Source organism: Oncorhynchus nerka, linkage group LG13, assembly GCF_034236695.1.
Source record: "Oncorhynchus nerka isolate Pitt River linkage group LG13, Oner_Uvic_2.0, whole genome shotgun sequence".
Taxonomy (NCBI): domain Eukaryota; kingdom Metazoa; phylum Chordata; class Actinopteri; order Salmoniformes; family Salmonidae; genus Oncorhynchus; species Oncorhynchus nerka.
In genome coordinates this window covers 42,338,400-42,352,230 of record NC_088408.1, presented here as the reverse complement: position 1 = coordinate 42,352,230, position 13,831 = coordinate 42,338,400, and the positions used below count along the sequence as shown (strand labels likewise).

General features: G+C 44.7%; 1 protein-coding gene across 2 annotated transcripts in view; it reads left to right on the top strand.

Annotated features, from left to right (window-relative positions):
* The window catches only part of ttll7 (tubulin tyrosine ligase-like family, member 7), a 145,886-nt gene that overhangs the window by 105,892 nt on the left and 26,163 nt on the right, over positions 1 to 13,831 (top strand). For both annotated transcript variants that reach the window (XM_029677049.2, XM_029677050.2), the window contains 3 exons: positions 6,846 to 6,919; positions 9,074 to 9,209; positions 11,007 to 11,093. In XM_029677049.2, the coding sequence (XP_029532909.1) occupies positions 6,846 to 6,919; positions 9,074 to 9,209; positions 11,007 to 11,093 (297 nt within the window). The remainder of the gene's footprint in view (positions 1 to 6,845; positions 6,920 to 9,073; positions 9,210 to 11,006; positions 11,094 to 13,831) is intronic.

Below are 13,831 nucleotides of genomic sequence, written 5' to 3'. Positions count from 1 at the left end.
ACATGAAGTCCTATGAGTGTCACCTGATGAAGATCATCAAAGGTTAGTGATTCATTCTATCGCTATTTCTGATTTTTGTGACTCCTCGTTTTGGCTGGAAAAATGGCTGTGTTTTTCTGTGACTTGGCTCTAACCTAACATAATAGTTTGTGGTGCTTTCGCCTTAAAGCCTATTTGAAATTGGACACTGTGGTGGGATTAACAAGAAGTGTATCTTTAAAATGGTGTGAAATACTTCTTTGTTTGAGGAATTTTAATTACGGGATTTCTGTTGTTTTGAATTTGGCGCCCTGCACTTTCACTGGCTGTTGCCATATCGATCCCGTTAGCGGGATCTCAGCCCTTAAGGATGGAGGACAACATCAATATCTTTTTTTGGGGGGGTGGCACAAGGGGTGGTCGGTCGAGCTGAGGAGAGTGCCAGAGCCCGAATGTTAAACTCTGGAGGAGTGTATCGTCAGACCACAGCCACAGAAACCCCAAGATTTTTTTGGGTGGGGTGGAGATGGAGCTGGTGGCTGAGCCGCGGGAAGAGCCAGGGACTGTTAAGGAGGCAATGGAGAAGTTGGGAGAGAAAGAGATGAGAGAGATGTTGTGCAAGTGTGTTCTGCTCAACATCCGACCAGAGGATCCGGTTAGCGGGCTGGTGCAACCTGTACCGGCGCCACACTTCTGGCCTTCAGTGTGCCTCCCCAGTCCGGTACGTCCTGTGTCTCCTCCTCGTACTCGCCCTGAAGTGTGTGTCCCCAGTGCGGTAGGTCCTGTGCCTCCTCCCCGCACTCGCCCTGAAGTTCGTGTCACCAGTCTGGTGCCACCTTTACCGGCCCCACGCATCAGGCCTCCAGTGCGCCTCCCCAGTCCGGTACATCCTATGCCTGCTCCTCGCGCTCGCCCTGAGGTGCCTGTCACCAGTCCGGTGCCACCTGTGCTGGCTCCACGCATTAGGTCTCCAGTACGCCTTCCCAGTCCGGTGCGTCCTGTGTTTGCTCCTCGCGCTTGCCCTGAAGTGCGTGTCACCAGTCCGTTGCCACCTGTGCCGGCTCCACGCACTGGGCCTCCATTGCACATTCCCAGTCTGGTGAGTCCTGTGCCTGCTCCTCGCCCTGAGGTGTGTGTCACCAGTCCGGTGCCACCTGTGCTGGCCCCATGCACCAGGCCTCCAGTGCGCCTCCCCAGGCTGATACTTCCTGTGCCTGCACCCCGCACTCGCCCTGAAGTGCGTGTCACCAGTCCGGCGCCACCTGTGCTGGCTCCACGCACTAGGCCTCCAGTGCGCCTTCCCAGTCCGGTGCGTCCTGTGCCTGCTCCTCGCGCTTTCCCTGAGGTGCGTGTCACCAGTCCAGTTCCACCTGTGCCGACCCCAGTCCAGAGCTTCTGGCGACGATTCCCAGGCCAGAGATTCCGGCAACGGTTCACAGTCCAGAGCTTCCGGCGACTGTCCGCAGTCCGGAGCTTCCAAACATGGCGTCCAGTCCTGCTCCATGGCATGAGCTCTTCTCTGCGAAGATTCCCAGTCCAGACACGGCATCCAGTCCCGCTCCATGGCAGGAGCATTCCTCTGTGCCGGTGTCCAGTCCAAACACGGTGTCCAGTCCAGCTCCATGGCAGGAGCCCTCCTCTGCGTGGATGCCCAGTCCAGACATGGCGTCCAGTCCCGCTCCATGGCAGGAGCCTTCCTCAGTACCGAGGTCTAGTCCAGGCACAGTGTTCAGCATGGGTCCATGGATGGATCCTCGGGATAAGTGGGTTCTTCGTTCCGCACGAGAGCCTCCACCAATGCTTGCGGAGCTGCGAGCTGAGTGGGTACTTCGCCCCGCACCAGAGCCACCACCGGCACGAATCCCTCCACCCCCCTACCCTCCCCATTTGGTTTCAGGTTTTGCGGCCGGAGTCCGCACCTTTGTGGGGGGAGGTGGGGGGGTACTGCCACGCCCTGACCATGGAAAGCCATTGTTTCTCTATGGTATAGTAGGTTAGGGCGTGAATAGGGGGTGATCTAGTATTTCTATGTCTATGTTGTGTTCTATTTTCTTTTCTATGTTGGTGTTTTGTATGATTCCCAATTAGAGGCAGCTGGTAATCGTTGTCTCTAATTGGGGATCATATTTAAGTCGTTATTTTTCTCACCTTTGTTTGTGGGATCTTGTTTATGTTTAGTTGCCTGCTAGCACTTAATTGACTTCACGTTTCGTTCTTTCTTTATTGTTTTTTGTGCATTTCACTAAATAAATATGTGGAAACCATATCACGCTGCACCTTGGTCCGATGATTCTAACGACGATCGTGACACCGTCCTCTCAATATAGTTTGTTGACAAAAATTCTAATGAAAGGTACACCGTATTTAACCCTATCAGTCCCGAGACCCCAGAAAAAAACAGCTTTTCATTGATCTAACATTCATTTAGCCGTTATATTTAGCCGCACAATGATGTTTTTTACAACAAAAAAATCAGGACAACCAGGGCCACAAATAGAGCAGAAAACAACTTGACAAACAGTTGTATTCATGAGTTTTATTAATAAGTGTCAATAAACAAAGCAAAAACCTGATATAAATGAATTTATATGAATGCTATAAGTACATAAATTGTTTGCTCAATGTGAAATGAATATATAACTAGTCAATGACAACTGTTTGGAGTTTGTGACAGCAACTGTCAGTTTATTACAGTTTTATAGACACTATGTCCTGGGGGTTTCCTATGATCGTCTATGTAGAAGAACCCTTTATCCTCTAATGACTTTTGTGTAGCTTGTGAGCTGCATAGAGATACACGTGTGTGTGTGTTCATAAGAGTCTCAGCTTTTCATAGATATATTTGAATAGTGTTTAGCTCAAACCATTCGGACTCTTACAGACGTTCTTATAAAAAAAGACTCGGCCCTGGGCCACTTTGGGATCCGTCATTGTCTCACAAACACAGCTCTAGCTCATCACCCGTTAATCACACAGACTAATGGTTGGTACCAATGATTGCAGAAGAAATAGACAAAACCAGTGGTACCTTGACGTCTGTAGCTCAAACACACAATCTTTAAAAGAGGATAGATGTCCAAAATCACGCCAGCACAATGGTGGGTCTCATTGGGTTAAAGGTTGCTTCAAGTGGAAATGATATTGATTTTGCACAATTTAAATCTTATTCAAATCTGTTCATATACACCCTCAGAAAGAATGTCCATTTTTTTTGTGTGTTAAGTGAACATGTAGATATCCAAATGTTAATGTTTTCATACATTCATAGAATGTAGAGTCAGGTATTTGTGAACATTCCATAGTAATATGAATGTGAAAGACATGCATTTGAGCAATTTATAGACACTGCACTCAATAAAAACTCTGTCTTGTCCAGATCCGGACTCCACAGACTGGTGCGCCATAACCAATCACAGCTAGAGTAGGCCTATTATACAAATAGGCCATGCCATACGAGAATGTGCCATTCACGTTGATGTTGCACTGCACTGGACTGTGTTTACAGGCAGCAGAACAGCGCAACTTTGTTTGGATCATTGTTTAGAAAGCAGTAGCAAAAGTCACAGAAGAAACCTGAATTGTTTTCTGCAAATACAGTGCCTTGCGAAAGTATTCGGCCCCCTTGAACTTTGCGACCTTTTGCCACATTTCAGGCTTCAAACATAAAGATATAAAACTGTATTTTTTTGTGAAGAATCAACAACAAGTGGGACACAATCATGAAGTGGAACGACATTTATTGGATATTTCAAACTTTTTTAACAAATCAAAAACTGAAAAATTGGGTGTGCAAAATTATTCAGCCCCTTTACTTTCAGTGCAGCAAACTCTCTCCAGAAGTTCAGTGAGGATATCTCTGAATGATCCAATGTTGACCTAAATGACTAATGATGATAAATACAATCCACCTGTGTGTAATCAAGTCTCCGTATAAATGCACCTGCACTGTGATAGTCTCAGAGGTCCGTTAAAAGCGCAGAGAGCATCATGAAGAACAAGGAACACTGAAAAATTGGGCGTGCAAAATTATTCAGCCCCCTTAAGTTAATACTTTGTAGCGCCACCTTTTGCTGCGATTACAGCTGTAAGTCGCTTGGGGTATGTCTCTATCAGTTTTGCACATCGAGAGACTGACATTTTTTCCCATTCCTCCTTGCCAAACAGCTCGAGCTCAGTGAGGTTGGATGGAGAGCATTTGTGAACAGCAGTTTTCAGTTCTTTCCACAGATTCTCGATTGGATTCAGGTCTGGACTTTGACTTGGCCATTCTAACACCTGGATATGTTTATTTTTGAACCATTCCATTGTAGATTTTGCTTTATGTTTTGGATCATTGTCTTGTTGGAAGACAAATCTCCGTCCCAGTCTCAGGTCTTTTGCAGACTCCATCAGGTTTTCTTCCAGAATGGTCCTGTATTTGGCTTCATCCATCTTCCCATCAATTTTAACCATCTTCCCTGTCCCTGCTGAAGAAAAGCAGGCCCAAACCATGATGCTGCCACCACCATGTTTGACAGTGGGGATGGTGTGTTCAGGGTGATGAGCTGTGTTGCTTTTACGTTTTGCATTGTTGCCAAAAAGTTCAATTTTGGTTTCATCTGACCAGAGCACCTTCTTCCACATGTTTGGTGTGTCTCCCAGGTGGCTTGTGGCAAACTTTAAACTACACTTTTTATGGATATCTTTAAGAAATGGCTTTCTTCTTGCCTCTCTTCCATAAAGGCCAGATTTGTGCAATATACAACTGATTGTTGTCCTATGGACAGAGTCTCCCACCTCAGCTGTAGATCTCTGCAGTTCATCCAGAGTGATCATGGGCCTCTTGGCTGCATCTCTGATCAGTCTTCTCCTTGTATGAGCTGAAAGTTTAGAGGGACGGCCAGGTCTTGGTAGATTTGCAGTGGTCTGATACTCCTTCCATTTCAATATTATCGCTTGCACAGTGCTCCTTGGGATGTTTAAAGCTTGGGAAATATTTTTGTATCCAAATCCGGCTTTAAACTTCTTCACAACAGTATCTCGGACCTGCCTGGTGTGTTCTTTGTTCTTCATGATGCTCTCTGCGCTTTTAACGGACCTCTGAGACTATCACAGTGCAGGTGCATTTATACAGAGATTTGATTACACACAGGTGGATTGTATTTATCATCATTAGTCATTTAGGTCAACATTGGATCATTCAGAGATCCTCACTGAACTTCTGGAGAGAGTTTGCTGCACTGAAAGTAAAGGGTCTGAATAATTTTGCACGCCCAATTTTTCAGTTTTTGATTTGTTAAAAAAGTTTGAAATATCCAATAAATGTCGTTCCACTTCATGATTGTGTCCCACTTGTTGTTGATTCTTCACAAAAAAATACAGTTTTATATCTTTATGTTTGAAGCCTGAAATGTGGCAAAAGGTCGCAAAGTTCAAGGGGGCCGAATACTTTCGCAAGGCACTGTATATAAATAACAGGAGTCTTACTTTTTGGAACTTTACAGTCCTATTGCTCAATCAACAAACTATTTCTCCCTCAGCCTTAGCCCATTCATAGACGCTAACTACCTTTAGCGTCTATTCATGAAGGTATGTTCTGGCCGGTGGAGTTTTGTTAAGTGCCCCTTGTTCTGAAAGGTAACAGGCATTGCTTGCGGTACATTATCTTTCATATCAGCAATAAATAATAGAATTCAAATAAAAGGTTCATATTACCTCACACTTTTATAGGGTTAGGGTTATTGTCTTTTTTTTTAAAAGATTCTTTCTCACTGATATAAAACATTTGTTCCGTATGTTTCATAAACCTTATCACAGGTAATGATTATTGAGGTTTCTAAATGTTAAAACGGAGTGTGGGGATTGTTGTTCACCTGGTGCCACCGGTAAGCGATGCTGAGATAGCTGAGAACCCTTGGGATAAGGCAGAATGCCTTGTTAATGCCTTGGGTTCTCGAGAACGTCAGCCTGTGCAGAACAACAACAACAATATTAGCCTGAGCCAGATGAGCTAAAGTCTAGCACAGGGGACAGTAGATAAACCCTCTCATACTTTTTCAGTGTTTCGTTGACAGCCAAAATTGCACTGTGAATACGATGGGGGGGAAGTCTACCACTCACCCACTTCTCCAGGTGATAACATAACATCTACAGTACAGGTCTCTGTGTTATTTAAGGTTCTAGATAGCTAAATGACTTAGCTACCACGTACTGCATAGCTAGATTGATTGTGTTGAGATTCCCAATCACTGCCCTCTTCCTCCTTTCTCCCCCAGAAATATTGGGTTTGTGAATCTGAAGCAGCTCATCTCCTGAATTGTTGGAGGCAGCAAACAATGTACTAGCTGTGATTTACAACTGATAACAATATTTATTAGACTACCTAGTGATTTATTGTTGAATTTTATTAATCATGTATTGACTGCATCCTTTTAATTCTGCCAACAATGCCTTACTCTATGTAATGGAATTTTGTAATGGAACTCTTATAAAGTTGGTTTTGAAACATAATATTAAAATACCTGTTGGTTTCATTTCAGCAAAGTAGTAAAAACAGTGTCAGTTCCACTTTAAGATAAGATAAATGTACTGACAACCCGATTGAATGAAAAATCAGCAAGAAAATCCGTTGGCCAGCAAGCAAGAGGGTTTTCAGCAGTTTAATTCAATGTTTTCGCTGCGTGCAAGATAGCCACACCTGTAGAGTGTGTTACTCGCCTGCATAAGGTAAGTCTGAATACCAACTACTGAGAACTGCATCGGAAAGGCGTTCGTAGGAAAGGCACATATTATAAGTCTGAATCAGCCCCATGGTGAATTTGGGCTGGTAATATATTGATTTATTTTTTACCCTACGTTTTTTCTGTTACCTGTTGTTTTTTCTGCAGAAAGAGCAATTGACTCAGGTCCGCAAGCAGATCTCCCGGGAGGAGCATGAAAAGAGACATCTGGGGAACTACAGGTAAAGGGGGAAGAGGCACCGAGTGAGGAGGGCTTCACTTACATTTACGGGGTCACATGCGGAGCACCCGGATCTCAGGAGGATAAATAACATTGGGAGAGAAAATAAATGGATTGTTTGAGTGGGACGAAAGTGAGAAAGCGACAGAGTGGGGGGGTGCAGAGGCTTGAGTTGTGACTCTTATGCGTGAGTGGTACCAAGGAGTTATTGAGAGAAAGAAAGAGAGAGAGAGTGCTTTGCAGGGGTTTGAGTCGTGAATCCCATGCATTCACAAAGGCAGCGCAGCCACGTCATGCGAAAAGAACAGGCAAACGAGTAAGCGTCTGATCTCCTCCTCACTGATAAAGACTTCAAAAGACGTAGGCCAGTTAATTCTTTATAGTATCGTTGAAGTGTCTGAGTCGGAGCTTGTTTTTCGTTCATTGTTAATACTCTCTCCATCCCTCAGCTTTCTCTTTCTGTCTCTCTTTCCCTCTCTCTCCCCCACCTCTCCCTCGCTCGCTCTCTCCTTTTGCATAAGTGACCTCTTCCCTGAACACTCAATGAGCGGATAGTCTAATGGCGACGTGCGTCTGTGAATTATTGTCGGTACCTAACCCTGCCAGACACCAGTCTGGAACCCGAGCTAATAGACCCCGTCTGTGTCCCATGTGGCACCCTATTCCCTTTATAGCGCACTACTTTTGACAAGGTCCCATAGGGCCATAGTGTACTATATAGGGAATACAGTGCCATTTGGGACGCAGACCCTGGGATTCATACACGGCATCGGGATCTGATTTGGCTCGCTCGTTAGCGTCCCTTAACGAACTTAGCCCGTCATTAGATGAAATGCACTTCAGGTACGGGAGTCAGACGAGAGACCGGCATCAAAGGGAGCTCAGGTCCAGTGCCTGTCACCGTTCGTTTATCAAACTTCTCAGAAGTGTGTGTGTGCATGCCTGTGTGTGTGCATGCCTGTGCGTGTGTGTGTGCGTGTTTGTGTGAATGTGTTTTATGTGTGAATATGTTTGTGTATGTGTATTAACCAGCGTAGGGGACTTATAAAAGGCTGGGAAGGGACAAGTCAAGTCGAAACTCATTGAAATAGGTCAAGTTTTTAGCTGATGTAATTGCCAGTTCTTACACGATCCCCAACTAATCAAAACAAGGGCTGAAATATGCAGAAACATTCTGAACATGAACAACTCCTTCAGAAGAAACATGTGGGTCAAATCGCAGATTAAGCAGCCATATGTTTAAAAGCTGGGGCCAAAATATGAGCGATGGCGAGCACACAGGTTGCGTCCCAAATTATACCCTATTCCCTATATGGTGTGCTACTTTTGACTGGAGCCCTATAGGGCCATCGCTAAACTTTGCCTCTCGAGTTGAGCCATCACTCACATGTGTAGCTCTTAAAGGATTGACAGCTTTATCCCCCCACGATCTCAACATTTACATTGGTTTATCCCCTTGATTATGGTGGGTGAGGGGGCCGTTCCAACCCCAAAGCAGGCTGTTCGCGCTTCAAAATGACTGGCTATACAGATGTTCGATCACCCTGTTGCAGGAGAACTTTCCTTTAATGCCAAACTTATTTGAGGTTTAAAAAGGCTTCTGAAGATTGTAATTTCCACTTTGAAATATCAGACTTGATTTCCCCTTGCGAAGCATCAACCCTGCAAAAAGGTCCATTAATTATAAAGTCACATTTCCTGCTGCAGCAAACTGGCTAAAATGTAAAATCCTACATTTAAGCCAGTCTCCGCCATCAATTAAATTAGCCGTCTATTAGCACTGAGCCCACTGAGCAAAAACTGATTGAATCAACATTGTTTGCACATCATTTCAACCCAAATGTTCAAGATGATGACGTTGAATCAACGAGGAAAACTGATTGGATTTGAAAAAAGTCATCAATGTAAGAGAGTTTAGTCTTCTTGAATGTAGGTGACATTATTTGTTGATTTTACATTGAATTCACATTAGTTGACAACTCAACCAAAATCAAATCTATAAGTTGAACTGACATCTGTGCCCAGTGGGAGGGAACTTAAACTGACATTCAAAAAAACGTCAATAGAAAAAGGTACTGGTTGACTTTCCTCGGTGGTTACTGTTTATTTAAATTAATGTTATGTCATTGTTTTTGTTCCCTCTCTCCTCCCACAGACGTATTTACCCCCCAGATGACAAGCTCCTCCTGGAGAAGTATGAAAGCCTTCTCTCAGCTGCCTTTCAGACCTTCCTCGCCGGCCGAGCGGCCTCACTTCAAAAGGAAATGAATAATCCTCTGAAACGAATGAAGGTATGTACCTGAGACTGAACAGCACACACACACTCTCTCCTCTCTTTTACCTCTCTCTCTCTTTCACTCGCCCTCTCTATCTCTCGATCTCTGTCTTGCCCCTCACCTCTATTTAGATGCTCTCTGCAAAAAAAAAGAAGAGCAAAAAAATACACACAGAGTGTCACGCCCCCTCCTCGAGTCGTATTTGTCACCTTGTCCTTGAAAGCGTCCATTGATCGCTGATCATAGCATTTGTTAAAAGCAGGACGAACCCGTACAACCTCTCATCTTTGTTTCCAGTTGCTTTGTCTGGCTCTGGCCTTTCCCATTCTCCTTAGTCTAGGCGCTCACTGTTATTCCTTAGCTATTCTCTGTGAATTGTCACAGTGTTAATTTGTAGTGGTTTCTCAAAGATCTCAATGTATTTGAAGGTGCCTGTGATGGTTGAATTTTTTATGGAATGCAGTGGAAGCAGCTGTGTTGCTGCGGTTTGTGGTGCGAGAGTACGTTCATAGGGAAAATAATTGTTAATAGGGAAATCGCAGGGCTGCTCTGGCATTGGGGGAGAGACGGACTGCATCCCAAATGGCACCCTATTGCCAATAGTGCAGTACTTTTGACAAGGGCCCATAGAGCTCGAAAGCTCAAAAGCTGTGCTTCTGTAGGGAATAGGGTGCCATTTGGGATGCACACATGCTTTCTGAGGAGTTTTATTCATGATGCATTTCAGATGGAGTGGTGGTGTTTGGTTTCTATTCTGTGAGAAAGGGATAAAGAAAGGGAGAGAGAGAATGAGAGAGAGAGAGAGAGAGAGCGAGTAGGTAGACAAGGAGGAGTATGAGAGAGACGCGATAAAGCGGTAAAGTGGTATGGTTGATACTTGGGGGGTTTGGACTGTTAGGGAGTTAGCAAAAGGGGAGAAAGTGTGTTTGAGAGTAGGAGAAAGGGAGACTGAGTGAGGAAGAGAGAGAAAGACAGAGGAAGTTTTAGGAGAAGGGAAGGTGAGACAGATAGCCAATCAGAGAGTTAGCAATAGCCTAGAATGGAGGGAGGGAGGGAGGGAGGGAGGGAGAGGGATTTGGAGGGATCTGCCATATGTACATGTGGCTTTGAGTCTATATGAGCTAACCTCCTGCAGAGCGAGAGGCTGGCTGCGCTGGTTGGTTGGTTCATGATCAGGGATTCAACCAAATGCCAACACAGCTTTGGCCTTATGACCCTGGCACACAAACACACACAAACACACACACACACATGCACACACACACACACACAAGTAGACACACACATACTTTTGTCCCCGCATTTAACATTTGAGCAGCCTAAAGCTACTTGATTGCTAATCTGAGAGACCACAGTCACGTTTAATCTGTATTTGAGAGACAATGGGAGGGTGCCATGCACGACAGCAAAGCAACATTAATCACCCACTCTCTAATTCAGCCGCGGCCAAAAAGGAGAAGGGGCCCAGCGTATTGGCCACGGGTAACATAAAGTTTCCAGATTGATCATGGCTGCGTTTCAGATGGCACCCTATAGATGGCACCCTATTCCCTACATAGTGCACTATTATAGGGTATAGGGCGCCATTTGGGATGCCACCATACATCAATAAAGAGTAACACATGTTCTGCCAGGTCTTTCATGGTCTAGCTATGCAATGGTACTGAGGCATTATGGAAGTGGAACACCTGAGTTTTCACGTCTGCTTGCAGGTCGGGAGTAGCAACAGAATCTTACAACTCTTATTAGTGGTCTCCCATTGGCGTTAATGAATGATCAAGTACTAACCAACTGTATTCTGTGTGTTTGCAGGAGGAGGACATCTTGGACCTGCTGGAGCAGTGTGAGCTGAACGACGAGAAGCTGCTGGGGAAATCGTCACGGCAGAGAGGACCCAAGGTGAGATATGGAGGAAGAGAGGCCTCTTCATCTTCTCCAAACGTCTTTGGGTCCATGAAAAGTGCTATGTAAAATCCATGTATTATCATTATTAACAGAGAAAAAGAGAGATGGAAGAATGAGCGAGAGGAGAGTATGAGGAGGAGGAGGAAGGTTTGAAAGCGAGGAATGGGATGAAGGAAGGAAGGGAGGTAGAGAGAGGGGGCAGATGCCCTAAGGGAACACACAGAAAGAGAGAGGGAGAACGTCTGAGAGAAGAAGGAAAAAAGGCAGAGAAGCAGATGTATAAAAGGGCTGATGCCATAAAGCAGCCATTCCCAACCTTTTTACCACTGGGCCCCCTTTTTCACATTTGAAAAATGTCACCCCCCCCCCTCTTTAAAAAAAAATGTTTATTGAGATAGCCTATATTAAATACACCACTAGCTTGATTTTGTTTTAATTTGAGGGACCTAGGAAAATGTTGTTTTGAAGCTCATTTCCTGCAATTATACATCCTGCAACTCATGACATCTTTTAGGTAGGCTTTTTTAGTAATAATAATAACTATGAGGAAAGTAAAGTCTAGACCCGATTTCTCTGAATGTTCTTCCCCTACCAAATATGTTTTATGATAATTTACATGAACCCTCAATTGAATTATACATATTCTGTTTTACAGAAAGTGAATAGATAAGTTGATAGCAACGGAGTCACACATTGTATAAGATTACTTCCCAAGCAAAGTCCGTTTTCTTCGACTCTTCGACTTTTAGAAGGCTGCAGCTCAGCTTCTGAATGTCATAGAGACAATCCAAATATATTCCAATGTGCATCAGTCATGTCTTCCTATGGCATTTCACCTCTTGCTTCTAGCAAACATTGAAGATATTGGGGTTGTTTTAGATCTGTCCTAACAATCGCAAATTGTATTTGCAAAACGTTGGCGCCCCCTAGGTTAGGAACCCTTGCCTTAAGGTATCGGAAAGAGAGAGCGAGAGAAAGTGATCCAGAAAAAGCATGTAATGGAGATGGAGAGTCAAAGCAAGATAGGCCCTGGTACAACCAATCCCCTAAGGGAAGACCTGTCAGCTCTCCCTCTCCCTCACTTCCCCTCTCCCTCTCTCTCAGTCCGTTACCCCACATGCCTCAATCCCCCCAATCCCCCATCCCCCATGACAGCACATTACTCTCCCCATCGCCTTTCCCCTATCTCCCTTTCTCCATCTTTCTCTCCACAACCCTACATCTAAACCCATCCCTCACTCCTCCTCTGAAGTGGGGGAAACGCACGACGGGTTATGTCCCAAATGGCACCCTCTTCTCTACATAGTGCACTACTCTTTACCAAAAATACTACACAGGGAAAAAGGTGCCATTTGGGACATAGTCACCAAGCAGCGAGTCAATGGGACAGTTTTCTGCTGTATTAGGGCCCTTTCCGCGAGGATAACGACTCGTTCAGACACAATTGCTTTTGTCGAAATTAATTTGTGCCTGTCGCTTTGGACCATGCCAAGTGCGGGCTGACGTGGACTGACTGGCCTGCTGGCCCTCCTCTGAGTGCTCTGATGGATCGACACACTCCCAGGGGCTGTATTACGGGCCATCTGGAAAAAAAGAGGGAGAGAAGGAGAGAGGGGTTGAAATGAAGCAATTTAAATACTGTGGATTCATACTTAAGCAGTGTAGAAAGGGTTGATAGAGGGAGAGAGAGAGGTGATAGAGAGAGATGGTTTTCTTTTCTCCCCTTTCTCTTTTTTCTGTCCCTCTCTTTCTATCCTATGCTATTTTTGTCTCTCCCTTTCTCTCTTTCTTCCCCCTCTCTCACTCTCGCCACTTTGTTCCCCCCTCCGGTGATTGTATATAAGCTCATGCCTAGGATCACATCCTGCACATACATTTTGTACGCGAGAAGCGCTTGCTAAATTAGCTGATGAATAACAGATGTGAATGCTTTATTAATGCTAACAATGTGTTCCTTCCATGGTGTGAAATAGACATTCAATTTAATTAACTTTTTTTGTGTCTGGTGGTGAGGGGGGAAATGATAAATTCATGCTACAAAGGCCAAGAAGGAGGATTTGAGTGGCCGCTTGGATTTAATTAATATGTCTCTCTCCACCGTCGCTTTAATCACAGCTACAGAGACAACACACACACACGGCTCATTGGGTGTGTACACATGAATGGCGTGTGGAACACGCTCACCTGTGTGTGCGCAGACGAGCATAGATGCACATACAGAAGTAGGATCTTAATTTGATCATTCTGTTTTTGCCCGAGAAGTTTCCTGCATAGCAGGAAATACAAAATATTAGTGTATTCATGGTATAAAAAGGCCTATTAAGTTTGTCATTCCCACTTTAAAATGTCAGACTTGATTTGCCCCAACAAAAAATGTCCATTAATTATAATCCAGCTAATAATTCACATTTCTTGTTGCTGCAGGATTATTTTCTTGCTGAAGCAAACTGGCTCAAATGAAGTTTGTACATCAGTACACATAGACAGACACACATATGCACAAACACTCATACATATAGTACACAGACACACACCACATACGCTCAGATAAACACACAGTCATACACTGAGACACATACACACCGATGCACACGCGTATTTGTAGACACATGAACACTCACACTGACACACACACACGTACGGGCCCGTGGTGTCACCTCTGCTTCTCACAGTGACGGACGGTAATTGGCTAGGGTTGAAGGGTGTGTCTGTGGGTGCTGACATAATCTTCT